At 45.0% G+C, this 19,017-nt stretch overlaps 1 protein-coding gene across 4 annotated transcripts in view; it reads right to left on the bottom strand.

The window, feature by feature from the left end:
- Positions 1-19,017, bottom strand: part of Slc39a14 (solute carrier family 39 member 14) — a 48,360-nt gene that overhangs the window by 5,041 nt on the left and 24,302 nt on the right. For 2 of the 4 annotated variants that reach the window (XM_090354300.1, XM_090354302.1), the window contains 4 exons: positions 9,964-10,230; positions 7,558-7,744; positions 5,797-5,966; positions 569-688 (listed from right to left, as the gene is read on the bottom strand). In XM_090354300.1, coding sequence (XP_090210426.1) covers positions 569-688; positions 5,797-5,966; positions 7,558-7,744; positions 9,964-10,215 — 729 coding nt within the window. In that variant the 5' untranslated portion in view covers positions 10,216-10,230. Of the gene's footprint in view, positions 1-568; positions 689-3,373; positions 3,544-5,796; positions 5,967-7,557; positions 7,745-9,963; positions 10,231-19,017 lie in introns of all 4 variants that reach the window. The other 2 variants (XM_090354301.1, XM_090354303.1) reach the window with 1 other exon arrangement.

Below are 19,017 nucleotides of genomic sequence, written 5' to 3'. Positions count from 1 at the left end.
GGCCACTGCTCAAAGCACTCAGAGACTCATCTTCACAAGGGCCATGCTCCTAAAGGAGCCACCAGTTCAGCACCAATCTCGTTCCAGGCACTGAAGGCATCTTTTTGGAACTGTATACTGCTGGTCAACATCAGCTCTGGTTTTTGTTTTTTTTTGTGCTAGTCCTGGGGCTTGAACTCAGAACCTAGGCACTACCATCTAGCTTTTTTTTTTTGCTCAAGACTAAGTATTCCACTACTTGAGCCACAGACCCACTTTTGGCTTTTTATTGGTTTACTGGAGAGAGAGAGAGAGAGAGAGAGAGAGAGGAGGGACAAATTACTGCTACCAGTAGCAGAACTAACTGGCCAACTTCTGCCCCCATGAATACCCTTCCAAGGTCTGGTCCTCACATGGGGTGGTCTTATGACCTCTATAGTTTCTAATATAACTGAGGAAACCATGAACACTGGTATAGTACCATACCAGGCCTGTTCAATGGTGTGGTGTTTTGTTTGTTTGTTTGTTTGTTTGTTTTTTAGGTAGAATTGTTTTCCTAGAAACCCCTTTACAAACAACTGGGCCTCACCTCATTTTTTGGCTTAAGAAGCATCTTCAAGATCTTCTCTGTGAAAAAGAAAAGGTAGAAGCCCCCAAATACGACCGCAGACTTGGAGACATAATCTTTCAGTGGGCTGAAACCGAAAGCCTGTGGACCCAGGAAAACACAGTGAGTTTAAGCAAACAAAAAGCCTTCACTGGGTATCTCTCCCGTCCTAACTATTCCTTGACTCTAGGAAAGAAAGAAGCTGTCCTGTGGCCTACACTTCCTCTAGGATTGTTCATTAGTAAAATCTAATCTTGATTTCCCCAGATATGATGTCACTATCTTGGCTGAGTTCCTTCTTGCTCACCTTCTGATGCCAAAGGCATTTTAATCTCAGGGGAAAAAACCAGCCCTAAAGATAGTTTTCTACTTTTTTTCTTTCTCGGCTTGCCTCAAATTCCTCATTTTCTTCTCATCTGTCTAGTAATAGAATTACAGGCATGTACCACCATGCCTGGTAGTTCTCTACTTTTATTGCAAACTCCATCTTAATTTATAAAAGCACCTATCAGCAAATTCCACATTTCAGCAGAGGTCTCTTGTGTTTGTTTTCAGCTTATCTAGTGTCCCTGGCTGACCTGCCTGTAAACACAATGGGAAGTGGCTTAATTATGCTTTCTAAAAAGGGAAATGCGTTCTCCAGAAAGCAGTCAGAATTGCAGCGTTCCTGACCACAGACCTCACAGGGACCACAAACTGAGAACAGGCTATGTCTTGCAGGCATCAATCTCAGGGGTGTTGTGCAGGGGTTTGAAGCTATGCTTACTGACAAAGGCTTATAGTTCCCAGATACTCAGGCATTCTAGGCCAGCCCAGGCAACAGAGGGAGAATTTGCCTTTAAGAAAAACAAAACAAAACAAGGAGTGGGGCACCAGTGGCTCATATCTGTAATCCTAGCTACTCAGGAGGCTAAGATCTGTGGATCCTGGCTCAAAGCCAGCATGGCAAGAAAGTCCATGAGACTCTTATCTCCAACGAGTTACTTAGAAAAAGCTGTTAATATTGCTGTGGCTCAAGTGGTAGCCTTGACCACAATGAGGCTCAGGGATGGCACACAGGCCCCAAGTTCAAGCCCTGGAAGCAGCAAAAAAAAAAAAAAAATGGGGGGGGGGAATCCTTTATGATAATGTAACTTATTAAGGAGAAAGAAAAGGATTCACTGAGGAAAAAATGGAGTAGCAACTGGGAATATTCCAAGTCCAACTTCTGACTTACAGTGCCAAAATATCCAGTGACCTGCTTCAGGAAACAAGTCTCTGAAATAAGTTCAAGCTCAGGACTTGAGAAAACTGAGGCAGGAAGATTGCAAGTTCAAGGCCAGACTGGGCTATCTGGTAAGACCTTGTCTTCAATAAAAATAATTTCCAGCCTGGCAATAGTGGCTTAATGGCTGTAATCCTAGCTACTCAGGAGGCTCAGATCTGAGGATCATGGTTCAAAGCCATCCTGAGGAGGAAAGTCCATGAGACTCTTATCTCCAATTAACCATCAGAAAACCAGAAGTGGAGCTGTGACTCAAAGTGGTAAGTACTTGCCTTGAACAAAAGACCTTATGGACAGTACCCAGGCCCTGAGTTCAAGTACCATGACTGAAAACAGTAACAATAACAACAACAATAATAATTTCCAATAAATTGTTCTGCTACACATGAATGATCACAGTCCAGATAGTTCCGGACATAAATGTGAGAAACTATTTTTTTTTTTCACAAAAAGTAACTAAAGCAAAAGGCTAAATATGTGGCTGAAGAGCTGCCTGGCAAACATAAGGCCTTGAGTTCAAACCACAGGACTGGGGTGGAGATGGGGGTGGATTGTATCACAACTGTCTAGTGCACAGGCCAAGTCACTGAGTAGAAGCAACACATCAGGCCAGGAGAAGAGCAGCTTCACAGGGAAAGGCACTGTAGAAAGAGGCAACTATCACCTCTCCACACTCAGCCAGGAAGGATGGCAGAATTTAAGCACATTTTGGGTTTCATGGGACCTGGCCTCAGCCTGGAATGAGGTCAGGATCATGGGAGGAAATATAACTTGTTCTACAGATTTCATAAGCGTTGGTCCACTAAAAGCATACACAGCATTTTAGAAAACACAACGTATCCTAAGAAGTATGTGGAATCGTCTCCAGACTTTGTCCAGTCCTGCAGACCACCTTCAGTGAAATGCTTTGTGCTTACTGTAATGAATGGGTTTACTGTAAAGATTATACCAAAGCCTATGAAGTATTTCCAAGACTGACTATCACATTGTGAAAACACGAGGCTCCTTTCTCTTTTATGGAAGATTTTCTCTAGGTAAGCAAAATCTGACTGTTATTTCAGTGATTCCCTTTGTCTCTACTGAGAACTCATCTTACTGAGACCCATGGATTCTGTTGATGTATTTACACTTCCCTGTGCCAAAGCCTCAAACTGATAGCCATCAAGTACTTTTCATGAACAGCTAAAGCACGTTCCAGGTACCAAGTATTATTAACTCAGAGAACCCTCACAATATGACCTTGAGGTCAATCCTACTGTTTTTCTATTTTATAGGAGGAAACAGAAACAGGGAAGGCAAATGGCTAGCTCAGATTATGGGGGCTGGGATTTGAACCTGGCTCTCAAAACAGTGTCAAGTGGCTCTTCCTAAGTCTTAGCTTGACTTTCTAAAAGGAACGGATCCACAGGACCCCCCTCCCCACACCTTGTGCCTTACATAAATGAATGGCCTTCCCACTCTGCCTGCCCACAGTGTCCTAGCACATGGGCGAGCTCCACGGGGGGTGCTCTGGCTTGCCATACCTCGGGGATGAGCTGGAAGAGGGCGTTGGAGTAGAGGGTTCCAATCGCCAGAGCTATGAAGTAGAGCAGCAGCCTCTTGTAAAAGGTCTTCTTCATGAAGGGCACCACGCTGGCCCCCATGAGGGAGCAGAGGGAGATGACGGTGACACAGAGGAAACCGTATCCCCACACTGCCAGCCCACCCGGGACAGGGAGCAGGGCAACCACCATTTGAGGGAAAGAAGATGGAGGAGCAGGGAGGCAACAGTGAAAGTTGTGGATATTAACAAATGGGACAAAGGAAAAAAATCAGAGACAAGTAGGGAGGGAGAGAGAAATAGAAAATTTGTTAGCGATTCAAATCTGATGAAATTTATCTTCAATCAATGCAAGAGAAAGGAATTGGGGGTGGCCTTGGAACGCTGTGACTACCATCCCTGCTGTGTTTGGTGGCCTGATGTCTCTGCCAGCTTGTGTGATGGTGGTAGGACAGGATGCTGCCTGATCACACATATGAGGTACACTCAGCCTGTCAAGGACTTCAACAGGTCACAAAAGCAAAAGAGAATGTTCAGTATATCGCTTTAAAACAATTTCATTTTACATATACAATTTGTGGTGAGGGAGGAAATGTGACACTAGCTGAGGATGGTTTGGTTTGTGCAAAAAATACAATGAAGTCATGTGCAGGGAAGGAATGACAAGAATCAAATAAGACACATATCCATGAAATTCCCGTTTGGTCTAACTTCTCAGTTGTTTTGACTTATTTCCATTTGCTTTGTTGGAGATGCAAGGGGAGAAAACAGAGTTCCAAGGTCAGCCCACACAACACACACCCACATCCACACACATATTTCAAATGTATTGCCCAAGTTGACACATTCCAGACTGTGAGTCCAGTCCCACAGAAGGGCAGAGCAGAGCTGGTGTGACACTTCCTGTGAGCCACAGGGCGGATTACATACAATGAATGACAGTATTTCATTCAAACAGGCAATGAGGATTTTTATCATTTCAAATCTTTAAAAAAATTATTAAGTTGATCTTACAGAGCTGAAAAAATAGCCCAATATGAAGCCTCCCCAGAGAAGGGCTTGCTACATCCACACTGGTGGTGCTAGGTAGTTATTCTTAAAACTATTTCTTCCTCGAGGAACAAGTGAGATATGACACCTTGTCTGGTTCTTTGAAATCAGTCTCTTGACTAAGGATAAGAAGTCACTGACATGGCTCTTTCTGAAGAGCAGTTCCACTATAACAAGAGAGGACCAGGTGTCTGTAACATTGTTGCAATACCCCAGATGGGTAGACTGTCAACTTGGGTCTTATTTTTATAGCTCCTTAGTAATAACAATTAAATACAAAATTATCAAACAATAAAAACAGTTAGGTAAGGTGTACCACATCAGCCTTATCAGGAAGAAGTCAAGATGCAAGGCACAAAAGAGGTGAGTTCTCCTTTTGCTCCTTTTGTATGTTTAATTTTGCTTGTTCGTTCTTATTTAATTGCCTTTTAGACAGACGGATAGACAGATAGCTCCTGCTTAAAAAGCAGGATCCTACCTACTCAGGAGGCTGAGATCTGAGTATCAAGGTTCAAAGCCTGTCTGGGCAGAAAAGTCCATGAGGCTCTAATCTCAAGTAACTAGTAAAAAGCTGAAAGTGTGGTACTGGAAATATAAACACAACTACACAGACACAAACATTTGACTCTATAGATATGTTTTATTACATAGATTAGTATGTATTTATGACATACAAACCCTCAGCCTAATTTTAATTATGTTCTAAAATCTAAGTGCCAGTGATTGTATATAAAGATTCCTTTCTTGAATACTTGTTTGTTAAACACGTCATTTGAAATATGATGTAAAAATCAATGTTAATAAATTCTGTAAATAAAAATAAAAGCTGAAAGTGCAGGTATGGTTCATGTTGTACAGTACCAGCCTTGAGAGAAAAAGCTAAGCAACAGAATTCAGATTCTCACTTTTGGGGCCAGTTCTACATGTAGATTGGTAACCCTTTCCCTTCTGCCTCGTTCCAGATGGATAGTCAATGGGGTCCATACCTGAATACCCCCAGTTTCTTTTGAACAGCTGTCGTACACAGCACCAAAAACATGGTCTACTAATTTCAACTTCTCTTTGGAGCCTTACCAATGGGGCTCAGGAATGAGAGTATAAATACTAAAAGCCTTGCATCTGACATCACCTGAAGCGGCCAGGTCACCCTGAGTGCCTTGAGGAGAGAGAGAGAGAGACGGCCTTGAGGTAGAGTGAAAAGTCATTGGCGGCCCTTGATACACGAAGGGTTGGTTCATTTCATAGGGAGCTGTTGGAAAGCTAAAAGTATGGGGGGCAGGGAGACAGGGTCAGCCAGAGGGGCTCAGTGGTGGTGGCCCGGGGGAAGAGGTTACACGCGCGCCTGTTCTACTGCACCTCTGGGATGAGCTGGAAGAGCGCATTAGAGAACAGTGTTCCAATGGACAGGGCGATGAAATAAGTGAGCACACGGCTGAAAAACGCTTTCTCTGTGCACGGCAGGACGAGAACTCCCAGGAGAGAGGCCAGGTTAATCAGTGAGACACTGAGAAAACCAAAGCCCCACACTGTGGAGGAATAAGAACAGACGAGGGCCTCCATTACTGACGGCAGCACTCCTGCGGCAGGGCCAGGCCCAGGCTGGTCTGGGGGCTGGAGGGGTGGAGGGGTGGAGCCCAGGCAGACAGAACCACCAGCCCCTCCGGAAATGGTTACTGAGTCTAGTCTCTTATGAGGTGCTGTGAAGAAGTCAAGGTTGCTATCTCAAAGAAACTTACCTTGTAGATGACGAGACTAGGAAGTAAACCAATAATCACCGTTAAATAAAATGAATTAAATGACTAAGAAACAAGGAGACCTGATCATGGCAGCATGTGCTATGGGGTAGTATTCCAAAGGGCAGCCAGGACCCCACTTGTCATGTGGTATTTTCCCACTAGGCAAGTGCTTGTGGCTAGAGCAGAGGTACTGAGTGGTAAGGGACAAAGAGGCCAAGGCAGGTTTTAAAGGTTGGTACCCCTGTGGTTTAATGGAACCCCAAAGAAAAGTGGGGACAAGTGCAGGTAGTACATTCCTTTAATCTTAACTACTCAGGAGGCCGAAATCTGAGGACTGTGATTCAAAGACAATTGGGGCAGGAAAGTCTATGAAACTCTTATCCCCATTTACTACACAAAAGCTGGAGTGGAACCATGGTTCAAGTGGTAAATCAAAGAAGCTAAGGGATAGTGCCTAGGTCCTGAGTTCAAGCCCCATTACTAGGGAAGGGAGGAAGGGAGGAAGGGAGGAAGGGAGGAAGGGAGGGAGGAAGGGAGGGAGGAAGGGAGGAAGGGAAAAGGAAGGAGAAAAGGAAGGAAGGAAGGAAGGGAGGGAGGGAGGGAGGGAGGGAGGGAGGGAAGGAAGGAAGAAGGGAGAGAGGGAGGGAAGGAAGGAAGGAGAAAAGGAAGGAAGGAAGGGAGGGAGGGAGGGAGGGAGGGAGGGAAGGAAGGAAGAAGGGAGAGAGGGAGGGAAGGAAGGAAGGAAGGAAGGAAGGAAGGAAGGAAGGAAGGAAGGAAGGAAGGAAAGAGGGAGGGAGGGAGGAAGGGAGGGAGGGAGGGAGGGAAGGAAGGAAGAAGGGAGGGAGGGAAGGAAGGAAGGAAGAGAGGGAGGGAGGGAGGGAAGGAAGGAAGGAAGGAAGGAGGGAGGGAGGGTGGGAGGGAGGGAGGGAGGGAAAAGTGGGCCAAGTCAGGCCCATACTTCTAATCTTAGCTAGTCAGGAAACTGAGACCAGAGGATTATGGTTCAAAGCCAGTCTGAGCATACCAAGCCAAGATACTCTGGTCTCCAATGAATCACCAAAAAGCAGGAAGTAGATGTATGGCTCAAATGGTAGAGCCCCAGCCTTGAATAACAATGCTAAGGGAGAGTGTAAGGTCTCAAGTTTAAGTCCCGAGACTGGCACACATCCACAAAAAAAAAAAAAAAGGAAAGAAAAGAAAAGAAAAAAGACAAAGGGAGGGGGGAGGAAGGGAGGCAGACAAAGAGAAAAAAGAAAAATAAAAAGGAAAGGAAGGGAAAGAGGGATGGAAAGTGAGTTCAACACCGAGGAATCACCAGCTAGTGTGATCAGGCTCTGCCGGTGTGGAGAGCCATCATCCATCATGGCGGATACACACGCACCTTCAAGGGCAGTCGGCTTTCCCTCTTCGGCCTGTTTGTTCTCCTCATTCTTTTGGTTCTCAGAGGCACAGGCCCGGGAATCTAGCTGCTGGAGAATGGTGGGGCAGAACTCCTGGAACTCACTCTTTCCTATCTGGGACTGCTGGGTGAAATTGTGGGCCGCAAAGAGATCTCTAGAACTGAAGCACTGAAATGAGATGGAGGGGCAGAAAGACTCTTAGGAATTAATGGCTACATGAAGAAGCAACCTGCTCAATCCTCAAGAGATAAAAAGACAGATATATCCAAACTGCAGGAAATCTGTAGCCTTTTCTCTAGATATGGAAGCAAGTAAGTCTTTAAACTTGAAAAACACACAGGAAAGCCCCATGTGCTGAGCTCACCCCTCTGTGAGTGGTTTTCAGGGCCAAGTTTTAGGAAGAACCAGTTTCCAAGACGCTTTGGTTAAGGAAACAAGGATATCATGCCATGTGCCAGTGGTTCATGCCTGTAATCCTAGATACGCAGGAGGCTGAGTTCTGAGAATCATCATTCAAAGCCAGCTTAGGGAGAAATATCCAATACACTCTTTTTTTCTCTTTTTTGGTCAATCCTGGGGCTTGAACCCAGGACCTGGGCACCGTTCTTGGGCTTTCTTAAGGCTAGAACTCTACCATTTGAGCCACAGCACCACTTCCAGTTTTTTCTGTGTATGTGGTACCGAGGAATCGAACCCAGGGTTTCGTGTACGCTAGGCAAGCCCTAGACCTTGTTCCATGAGAGTCTTATCTTCAATTAACTACAGAAAAGGCAGAAGTAGAGCCGTGACTCAAGTGATAGAGTGCTAGCCTTCAGCAAAATAGCTCAGGGACTGAGTTCAAGCCCCAGGCCCAGAAAAAAAAAGCTCACCTGGAGATATATACGTCATTCAGATATCAAATTTGGCTACACATCACAACAGCCCAGGGAGTGACCATGTTCAAATGAAGGTTACAGATGTTTCTGTGCAGTGCTGGCAAACTACAGAGTTCATCCTCCAAAGGTGGGGCTCCAGGAAAACTCAGAAATAGTCAGACCTGGGTAACATTAGTCTCCTTGACCTTAAACGAATGGTCCTGAGCCTGATGGATATTGATGGAGGTAGGGAAGGAAAATATAAAGATTCAAAACTGATTGCAGAACAAAAAGGAATGGCCAGTAAACGGGAATACCCAGGCACCTTGGGAAGTATCGGCACGTGGTTCTCACATGCTGTGTTCTGGAAACTGCAATTTCACTAATTATACTTTATACATGAAGCCTCCGGTGGTTTTCTGAGTTTAGCCTGACCTTGGCTTACCTCTGAGTGTTAGCCCTCTGCAGGTGCTAATGACATAGGTCTCTGGATCTGTACGACAGAGGGCTCACCTCTGGTGACCCCAGAATACTGCTACAGGCTCTAAGATCCACACCCAAGTCCTCTGGATTCAGACACCTCACACTCCATGGCCTCCATTGCTATACCAGCTCTCTCACTGATGCAGACATCTGCCGTACAGAGCCACATGTGGCTCTGCATCCTTGTCCATTTTTGTGTGTGTTTGTGTGTGCTGGTACTGGGGCCTGGGTACTCTCCATTCACTTTTTGCTCAAGGCTAATGTTCTACCACTCGAGTTATATCTCCACTTCCAGCTTTTTGCTAGTTAATTGGAGATAAGTCTTGTGGACTTTCTGGCCAGGGCTTTGAACCTCGATCTTCAGATCTCAGCCTCCTGCATATAGGTAGGAGCCACTATACCTGGCTCCTTGCCTGCTTTCTTGCTACAGAGTGTTTATCCTTCAAAGGTATGGCTCAAGGACACCTCGTGCACAAACTTTCCCTGACTATTCTATCACACTCATCTCTCCCTCTCAGTTTTGAATCCTTCAATTACTGTCGAGCCCACAAAGTGTGATGCTTTGTTTTCATTCTAGCTAACCAAGCTTGCCATCTTGAAAGCAAACTCCTTAAATATGACAAGCTTCTCTGTTTCTCACAACATCCAGCAAGTACAGGAACAAGGCAAATGCTAGCTGGCTTCTATTGGACTACCACAAACAGCCTTAGAATTGGATTGACCAAGATGATCTAGAAGGGAAAACAGACATCTAAGAGCCAAAAACCTCAGTTCTCTGGGTTCTGGAACTGGTACTCCAGAAATTCTCATGGACCTTGAGGATAATTCCTCCTGCCACTGAATGAAGTATAAGGCTTATTTGCCACAGCCTCCTAGCAGATTCAAGAGACCCAAGTACAGCTCCAAGAACTGCACTGACCCTGAGGGTCAAATGGCCTGTCTGCTGTCATTAAGATCTGCCTCAGCTTACCAAACTGCTCAGCCACCCTTCCCTGACCAGACAGGGAACTCAGAGGCCGGGGATGGCGCTGGCACAGAGGGAAGCCTTACCGTTGACAAGTTTCTGTGTCCCTCCTGGGTAACATTTTCTCGGCCTACTCCCAGGTGGGTAAGCAGGTTCTTTAGCTGTGGCAGGGTGAGGCTGCCATTCTCATCATAGCGCTGCATGAGGTCCTCCAGGAAAGATGCAGCGCTCACCGGGGGAACTGTCTCAGAAGCGGCGTGAGCCTGGAGAATGGGTCTCCATAGGCTAAGCAAGGCCAGCAGGAAGCAGCTAGGAAGGGCTGGACATAGTAGCTTCATGGTGACCAGATGCACCTACAAGAGAGCAAAGCCAGGTAATGGCAAGGCCTTTTTCTCTCCCTGCCAGCTATTCCCTGCAGATGCTTCAGCGCCATGTCAAGTACAGGGCTCCCTTTTTCATCCCCTCCTACTTCTTCCTCTCAACCTGAGAGAAAAACTTCATTTAAAGGGATAGAATGACAATTATGAAAAAGGACAAATTCAGTATGTTTGGCTAAATTTAGAAGTTAAAAAAAAAAAAGAGGCAGGGCACAGACAGCTCACGCCCATAATCCCAGCTACTCAAGAGACTGAGATTTGGAAACAGAGGTTCAGTATCAGCCTGGGTAGACACATCTATCAAGAGACTCTTATCTCCAATTAACCAGCAAAACGCTGGAGCGGAGACAAAGCTCAAGTGGTAGAATGTCAACTATGAAGGAAAAAAGTCAAGTAAAAGTTCAAGCCCCACTACCACCCGGTGCTGGTGGCTCATGCCTGTAATCCTAGCTACTCAGAAGGATCACAGTTCAAAGCCAGCCTGGCACTGAAGTCCATGAGACTCTTATCTCCAATTAACCACGAGAAAACTAAACTAGAAATGGCGCTGTGGCTCGAGTGGTAGAGCACTGCAAGCCTTGAGCTGAAGAGCCCAGGGACAGTGCCCAGGCCCAGAGTTCAAGCTCCACTATTGACAAAAATAAATACATAAAGTGATTAGCTAAAAAACACCATACATTTAAAACTCGGCTCAAGGCAAGTGCTGTGGTGTGCACCTAAAATCGTAGCACTCAGGAGGATGAACCTGAAGAGCTAAAGGCCAGCTACCTCTCTGCCTCAATAAACCCCTCCAAAATTGGCCTGTGCTACTTTCCCCTTATCAAAACAGTACAATACTTCACGGGCCAAGAGTTTGGCCTAGTGGTAGAGTGCTTGGCGAGCATACATGAAGACCCAAGTTTGATTCCTCAGGACCACATAACATAGAAAAAGATAGAAGTGGTGCTGTGCCTCAAGTGGTAGCTCTACCATTGAGAAAGACCAAGGACAGTGCTCAGGCCCTGAGCTCAAACCCAGGACTGGCAAAAAAAAAAGCAGTAAAATACTTTAGATTTAAACCTTGGAAACAGGGATGTGGCTCCATGGTGGAGAACCTGCCTAGCAGGCACGAGGCCAATTGTTAGACATAGCTTGGGATGCTGGGGTATCACATAGGAGGAGTAAGGGTACCAACTTGAAGGGACCACAAGGCAAAGCTTACTTTTACAGAAAAGTGTGCCACCAGCCAAAATTCTGGCAAGCAAGCACAGAGTGAGCAGGCTACTCCTTTTTATCACTAGCACAGCAGCCCTTCTCCCTCTGCTCACATTGGCTGAGCTCAGGTTCACAATCTACAAGTGGATGAAGCAAGCATGCAACTAAAATACAAGGAGCTTCTAACAGGATATTGTAGGTAAAGGATGTATGTAACTAAAATGCAATTAATAAGAGCCAAGCCACCTAATCAAATCAGGAACCCTTCAGAAAAATAGTTCTCTCAAGATTAATAGAAAGGAAACAACTACTTTGATAGAAAAAATACTTTTCTTACAAATTCTCAGCACTATAAATAAAATTAGAATATAAAGTACTGGGCTGGGAGCATGGCCTAGTGGTAGTATGCTCGCCCAGTATGCACGAAGCCCTAGGTTCGATTCCCCGGAATCACATACACAGAAAAAGCCAGGAATGGTGCTGTGGCTCAAGTGGCAGAGTGCTAGCCTTGAGTAAAAAGTGTCCAAGGATAGTGCTCAGGCCCTGAGTTCAAGCTCCAGGACTGGCCAAAAAAAAAGTGCTACAATTAAATTATATCAATCAAATGGAATAGCTTACAGCTATAAAAAAATATAATGAATATAATGCTAAGTAAAAATATAGAATTAAATTGTAAAGAACAAATAACAGACAAATGAAAGACTGAGGTGGCTCCACTAGCAATGTTTTTTCTTCTGTTAATCATTTCCCTTTGTAGAGTTATAACTTAATTAGTGACATAAGCAAACAGCTGCAGGGAAATGAGCCTTCCTGCTCCAGACAAGGAAGAACTCAATCAGTGTAGCAGTTTCCTGCCTGGGAACACAGCGCTCTGCATCCCATCCCTCACAGTGTGTCAGAGAAACAGGATCTGATTTGTTTGGAACCCTGGCCCTGCCACTATGCGGCAATGTATTCTTGGTAAGTTATTTAATCAGAGACAACACAAAACAACCTAGCAGTGCCATGCAGCTTACCATGGCTATTACCATTAGATATATACTGCTTGAGTTTCCACGCTATTGCTTACACAATGAAGTAATAGTATTGGGCCAGTTACTCAGTCTCTTCCACCTCACGTTTTTCATCCATTACAACAGCCCATCCATGGCAATGGATTATCATGAAAATTGAATGGCTTACGCTATTCAATGGCCATTGAATTCACCTGAACTAATGCCCTCAGATCCACCCTCAGGCGTGGTGGTAAACAGGGTCATCTCAGCACCTAGAGGCTGGGGCAGGAGGATCTCAAATTTAAGGCTAGTGTGAGCTACACAGTGAAACCTTGTATTCATGCATGTATACATATTTACATGTATACACACATACATACATATACACACATACAGTTGTGCACACATAATATATATACACTAAGACAAATAAATGAGGCCGGGAGTGTGGCCTAGTGGTAGAGTGCTCGCTCGCCTAGCATGCATGGAGCCCTGGGTTCAATTCCTCAGAACCACATACACAGAAAAAGCAAGAAGTAGGACTGTGGCTCAAGTGGCAGGGTGCTAGCCTTAAGCAAAAAGTGTCCAAGGACAATGTCCATGCCCTGGGTTCATGCCCCAGGATGGGCAAAAAATAAAAATAAATGAATAAATAAATCCTGCTGTGATTATTAAAACAATGTTCTCCAGCTCTGGCTTTCAGCCCAAACATAAAACTGCTAATGAACTATCAGAAACAACCCCATGGTTAATTTTACTTTTTTTCTTTTTTGGTGCCAGTCCTGAATTCTGAATTTTTTTGCTGCCAGTCCTGAATTCTGGATCTGAGCACTATCCTGAACTTTTTTTTTTTCCCCAAGGCTAGCTAGCACTCTACCACTTGAGCCACAGTACCACGTCCACTTTTTTTTTGGGGGGGGGATGGCTAATTGGAGATAAGAGTCTCACAAGCTTTACAATCTGGGCTGGCTTCAAACCTCGATCCTAAGGTCTCAGCCTCCTGAGTAGCCAGGATTACAGGCATGAGCTACAGCATCCAGATTACTTTCAACTTAAAGTATTATAACGCGGTAGAGCACATTTTACCTAAATCTACCATAATATAACCGGGTCAGTGGGCACTGGTGGCTCACACCTGGAATTCTAGCTACTGAGAAAGCTAAGATCTGAAGACCATGGTTTCTTATCTATAATTCATCACACACACACACACACACACACACACACACACACACACACACACACACACACACACACACAAAACTAGAAGTAAAGCTTAAGTGGCAAAGTGCCAGTCTTGGTTAAAAAAAAAATGTTAAGAGACAGGCTCAGGCTCAGGGAAAACCAGGTTGCACATAGGAAGCATACACCAAATCTGGGTCATAAGATGCCACTCCTCAGTGGAATATACTTTAAGTCCTACATGAATGTACTGGGTAACTTCAAAAATAATGGTTTGTAAAACTCATAATCAAAGACTCAAAACTGAAATTCATCCAAAGCTAAAAATTATGGTAAGTCAGGAGTATCTTAGGCAACAGTGACTAAAACTGGGTGCTAGAAGCTTACAGCTGTGATCCTAGCTACTCAGAAGGCAGAGATCTGAGGATTCTGGTTGGAAGCCAGGTTGGGTGGAAAGTCTGTGATTGAATCTCCTATTAACCAACAAAAAAATGCTGAATGGAAGCTGGCTCAGGTTGTAGAGTGCCAAGCACGAGTGAAAAAAATCTAAGAGAGAATAATTCTGAGTTCATGTTCTAGTTCCAGTACCCACGGGAGAGGGGAGAGAGAAAGGTCTAAAAATTCATTGTTCAAACAAAGCAGTTCTCTACCTAGCCAGCAATGAATGGCCAGCAGCACGTGCTGACAACATGCGGGCAGGACATGGGTTCAGGAAAGCAGAGGTAAAGAGATGATGAGCAATGGCTAGCATTTGCCAAGACCAGACTGTGCTAAACACTTGGCATTCACTGTTCCCCCCTAACCAAATTTAGGGAGCTATTGCTACATCAAGAATAGGGAAAATTGGGTTGGGAACATGGCATAGTGGTAGAATAGTTACCTAGCATGCATGAAGCCCCGAGTTCCACTCCTCAGTGACACATAAACAGAAAAGGCCAGAAGTCCACTGTGGCTCAAGTGGTAGAGTACTAGCCTTGAGCAAAAGAAGCTGAGAGACAGTGCCCAGGCACTGAATTCAAAGAAGAAGGAGGAGGAGGAGGAGGAGAAGGAGGAAAAAGAGGAGGAGGAAGAAGAAGAGTAGCAGGAGGAGGAGGGGGAAATAGGAAAACTTGGTTTCAGAGATTAGGAAATGAGGTCCACAGCCAGCGAAGCCAGAAATGGAATTTTTCAGGGACTGAAGCCAGGTTTGAATGACACTAGAGTGAATGTGTCCTTAACTAAAGGGCCACAGGGCATGAAGGCATAACAGACTGGGCTCTATAGAGAATCACAAAGCACAGCATGCCCCTGAGCCTCAGATGGCACCCTAGAGCCGGGCTTGGCTGCTCTGTAGAGTTAGGAAGGGGAACACGCTGGGGTGCCTCAGAGACTAGGTTGTAGAACAGGGTTCCTGCTGCAGAATCAAGGACAGAGTATTGTTCTCACTTCAAACACAGTTCTCAATGTGTCACTGGCACCTCAGGCACACGATGAGAAAGCAAACAAAACTGCTTCAAGTGCAGGCACCCCGGGTGACTGCAGCAGTTCACAGCTGGATGGGCGTTCACGGGGAGATTAGCATTTATGGTGTTTATTCTCAGTGGCCCCCCTCCCCTATCTGGCTGCTAAGGCAGCCTGGCTGGAGTGCTGGAGAAACTTCTCCTAGATAACCTTTCCTCCCCCTCTTACCCTTCAGGCATGGCTGCCCATTCGTCTAAGGAATAGGCTGTTTGGGCTTTGCTCACACTCCCAGAATCAGGGCTCTGTATTTCAGGCCAGCAGGCTGAGTCCTGTCACATGGACCCCACTTGAGAGCTAAACTCACCCTACAAAGGCTTAGGGTCAGTAAGGACCTTAGGGGCCGTCGTGGAGCTGCCGAGGACACACTCTCCAAACCCAAGCAGACCTGATCTTTTGGCAGAAATGAGGGAGTGCTTTCTTCTCCAGTGGAGATATTTTCCCTCCTTCAACTGTAAGTTGTCCTTAGCAAACCAAAAGTTTATAAAAGGTTCTTTGGAGAGAAGAAAGCGAGAAAGAAACCACACACAGCTCTTGCCATAGCAGAGGGCAGGCTGGGACAGTGGGCCTTGCCTGTGGCAGCAGGAAGCCCGCCTGCTCCATGTGTGGCCACGCCAGCCATCCCAGGGACTGAGCCAGCTGCCCTCAAGGGCAGAGGACACTTGCCAGCAGTGCTCTTCCTAACAGGGGCAAAAGACAAAGGTTCTAGTGTGGTACTGGCTCAGGCCCGGGCTGCTGGAGAGGAGGTGGGAGCTGTGCTGCTCTGTCCTCTAGGCTCAGTCAAAGAAGTAAACTATTCCAGTACCTTGGGTCTGTCTCCAAGCATTAGATTTGCTGTTCAGGGAAAATGAAGAAAGTCAACAAGACACTTGGTGGAGCTTTAGATGCTTCCCTGTTATCCCGGAGGGATATCACCCCTTCCAGGGAGGGGTCCAGAAGCATGTTGCCCCAGAAGTGACAGCTCTGCGGGGCACAGTTTCTGCTAAGCTTACCATGCACTGGGTTTTCTAGCCCTGCTTCCCTTCTCAGAGATGGCACTTACTTTTCCTTGAGGTGACCAGATTGTTTCTAAGGCCAACAGCATGCGCTCTTGAAGATCCTCCCTAAACTCTCTTGGGACCCTCCTCAACATTGTTGGGAGCACAAAGAGGGGAAGGGTTGAAGCCATATTGATAGAAATGTCCCTTCTAGGGGCCGGGAGTTTGGCCTACTGGTTAAAGTGCTTGCCTAGCATGCATGAAGACCCAGGTTCAATTTCTCGGTACCATATACATAGAAAAAAGCCGGAAGTGGTGCTGAGACTCAAGTGGTAGAGCTCTAGCCTTGAGAAAGACCAAGGACAGTGCTCAGGCCCTGAGCTCAAGCCCAGGACTGGCAAAAAAAAAAAAAAAAAAAAAAAAAAAAAAAAGAAATGTCCCTTCAAACAAGGGTGAAAAAAATACAACAGCCAAGGCTGGGAGTTTGGCCTAGTGGTAGAGTGCTTGCCTAGCATGCACAAAGACTGGGGTTCAATTCCTCGGTTCCACATACATAGAAAAAAGCTGAAAGTGGTGCTGAGGCTTAATTGGTAGAGCTCTAGCCTTGAAAAAGTCCAAGGACAGTGCTCAGGCCCTGAGTTCAAGTCCTGGACTGGCAAAAATAAATAAATAAGTAAGTAAGTAAATACAACAGCGGAACTCACTGAACAGTATGTGGAAAATGAACTGCACATCTCGTGAGTGGAAACAAGAGGGGAAAAGTGGGAGAGAGTGATAGATGAAGACTCATTGCTCACCACCTGATTCATATAACTATTATCCCTCTATATGTTAACTCTACAAGAACAAAAAATGTTTTTGATGCAAAAAAAAAAAAAGAAATGTTCTCCCAGAGCTATTGATTTTTCCATTCTCTGGCCTTGGTAAATTATCTTCAGCTTTCCCCTCATTTTCTTGTCATCTGAAACTCCATGGACATAAAATGAGAGCCCTCTTTCTCCTACATGTCTCTCAGGGAGACTGTGAGGCACCTGTGGTTTCTGTATACCAACTGGATGCCACAAAATGACTCTCACTGACATTTTTGGGTTCTGGCCCAGTAAGAAATATATTTTTGCCTGATATTCCCAAGAATAGAACAGAAGACATGCTCAAAGGAACAGGATACAATATGCTATACATAGGATGCACTCAGGCTACTTGTGCTACTAAGCCAAACTCATCATCAGTCAGAAGTCTTTTTTTTTTTTTTTGTCAGTTGTAGGGCTTGGACTCAAGGCTTAGGTGCTGTCCTTGAGCTCTTTTGCTCAAGGCTAGAACTCTACAACTTTGCGCCACAGTGGCACTTTTGGTTTTCTGGTAGTTCATTGGAGATAGATGTCTCATGGACTTCCTGCCCAGATTGGCTTTGAACTGTGATTCTCAGATCCCAGTCACTTGGGTAGCTAGGGTTACAGGCATGAGCCACCAGCGCCTGGCCAGAAAAATCTTTAGTTCACCAAATAATCTATGGTGAAAATCAGTACACACTAGGCACCAGGAGTTTGGCCTAGTGATCAGAGTGCTTGCCTAGCATGCATGAAGACTCGGGTTCCATTCCTTGGTACCACATATATAGAAAAAGCCAGAAGTGGTACTGTGGGACAAGTGGTAGAGTGTTAGCCTTGAGAAAGCCCAAGGACAGTGCTCAGGCCCTGCTTTAAGCCCCAGGACTGGCAAAAAAAAAAAAAAAAAAAGCAAGCCAGGCATGGTGGCTCACACCTGTAATCCTAGATATTCCAGAGGCTGAGATCTGAGGATTGTGTTTCAAAGCCAGCCCAGGCAATAAAATCAATTAGACTCTTACCTCCAATTAACCACTAAAAAACTGAAAGTGGAGCTGTGGCTCCAGGGATAGGGCGGTAGCCTTGAGCTGAAGAGTTCAGGGACAGTGCCCCGGCTTAGAGTTCAAGCCCCCACAACCAAAGAAAGAAAGAAAGAAAGAGAGAGGGGGGGGGAAGGGGGGGAGGGAGGGAAGGAGGGAGGAAGAAATAGAGAAAGAAAGAAAATTAGTCAACACTAAAAACATTTTGGGGGGGGGACTTGGTTTTTTAAAATAAGATTTCACTACATATAACCCAAGCTACCCTTCAACTCTACCCATGATGCTGCCTTAGCCTCCCTAGTGCTGCGTGCTGGGGTTACTGGTGAACCTGACTTACATGGAAGAAAATTCAGACTATTTTCATTGTGGTATCATACAGCATCAGGGAATGTAAGAACACCTATACAATTCTAAAGAAAGAAAATACAGATCTAAAATATTCCTTGTTAGGCTCTTGCACAGACTTGGTTAAGACACCAGGCAGAAATCTACAAGTATGAAAGAACTCAGAGATCAAATCAGTTTCCGTGATAGGAAGAAAGTGATTTCACAGCGATCTGCAGTTAATAGTACAGTAGTAAAAATAAAGGGTGGTGCTGTGGTTCAGTAATAGAGTGCCTGAGGCCATAGTTTTCTGTGTTGTCTTTTGTTGTGAGTGTACCAGTATTATAATTTGAAATCAAGTTCTCACACTCTCATTCTGTTTTCTTATTCATGGTTGGTACTCTACCACTTTAACCATATCTCCAGTCCAACAACAACAACCAGTACTACTAATGAGATTATGGTTAGAGATACATCAAAGTATTATAAAAATGAAAAATTCATTAGTATGATTAACATAATCAGGATATGAAGGAAAAGAGATGAGAACAAATATGACCTTTCCAATGCCCTCATTTTTCACAGCTAACAGTTAATACATACTATCTGAAATGAAAACACAAAAGGATAGATAGGATTAAGCTATTTTCTTTACTGAATAGAAAATTACCTTTTATGAATAATATACTTCTTTAAAATGTAATGATTTTACTTTAATTTCATTACAGTT

Source organism: Megascapheus bottae, chromosome 20, assembly GCF_031878675.1.
Source record: "Megascapheus bottae isolate mThoBot1 chromosome 20, mThoBot2.hap1, whole genome shotgun sequence".
In the NCBI taxonomy this organism is placed as follows: domain Eukaryota; kingdom Metazoa; phylum Chordata; class Mammalia; order Rodentia; family Geomyidae; genus Megascapheus; species Megascapheus bottae.
The sequence above is the reverse complement of the archived record's forward strand: the minus strand, read 5'-3'. Positions and strand labels throughout refer to the sequence as shown.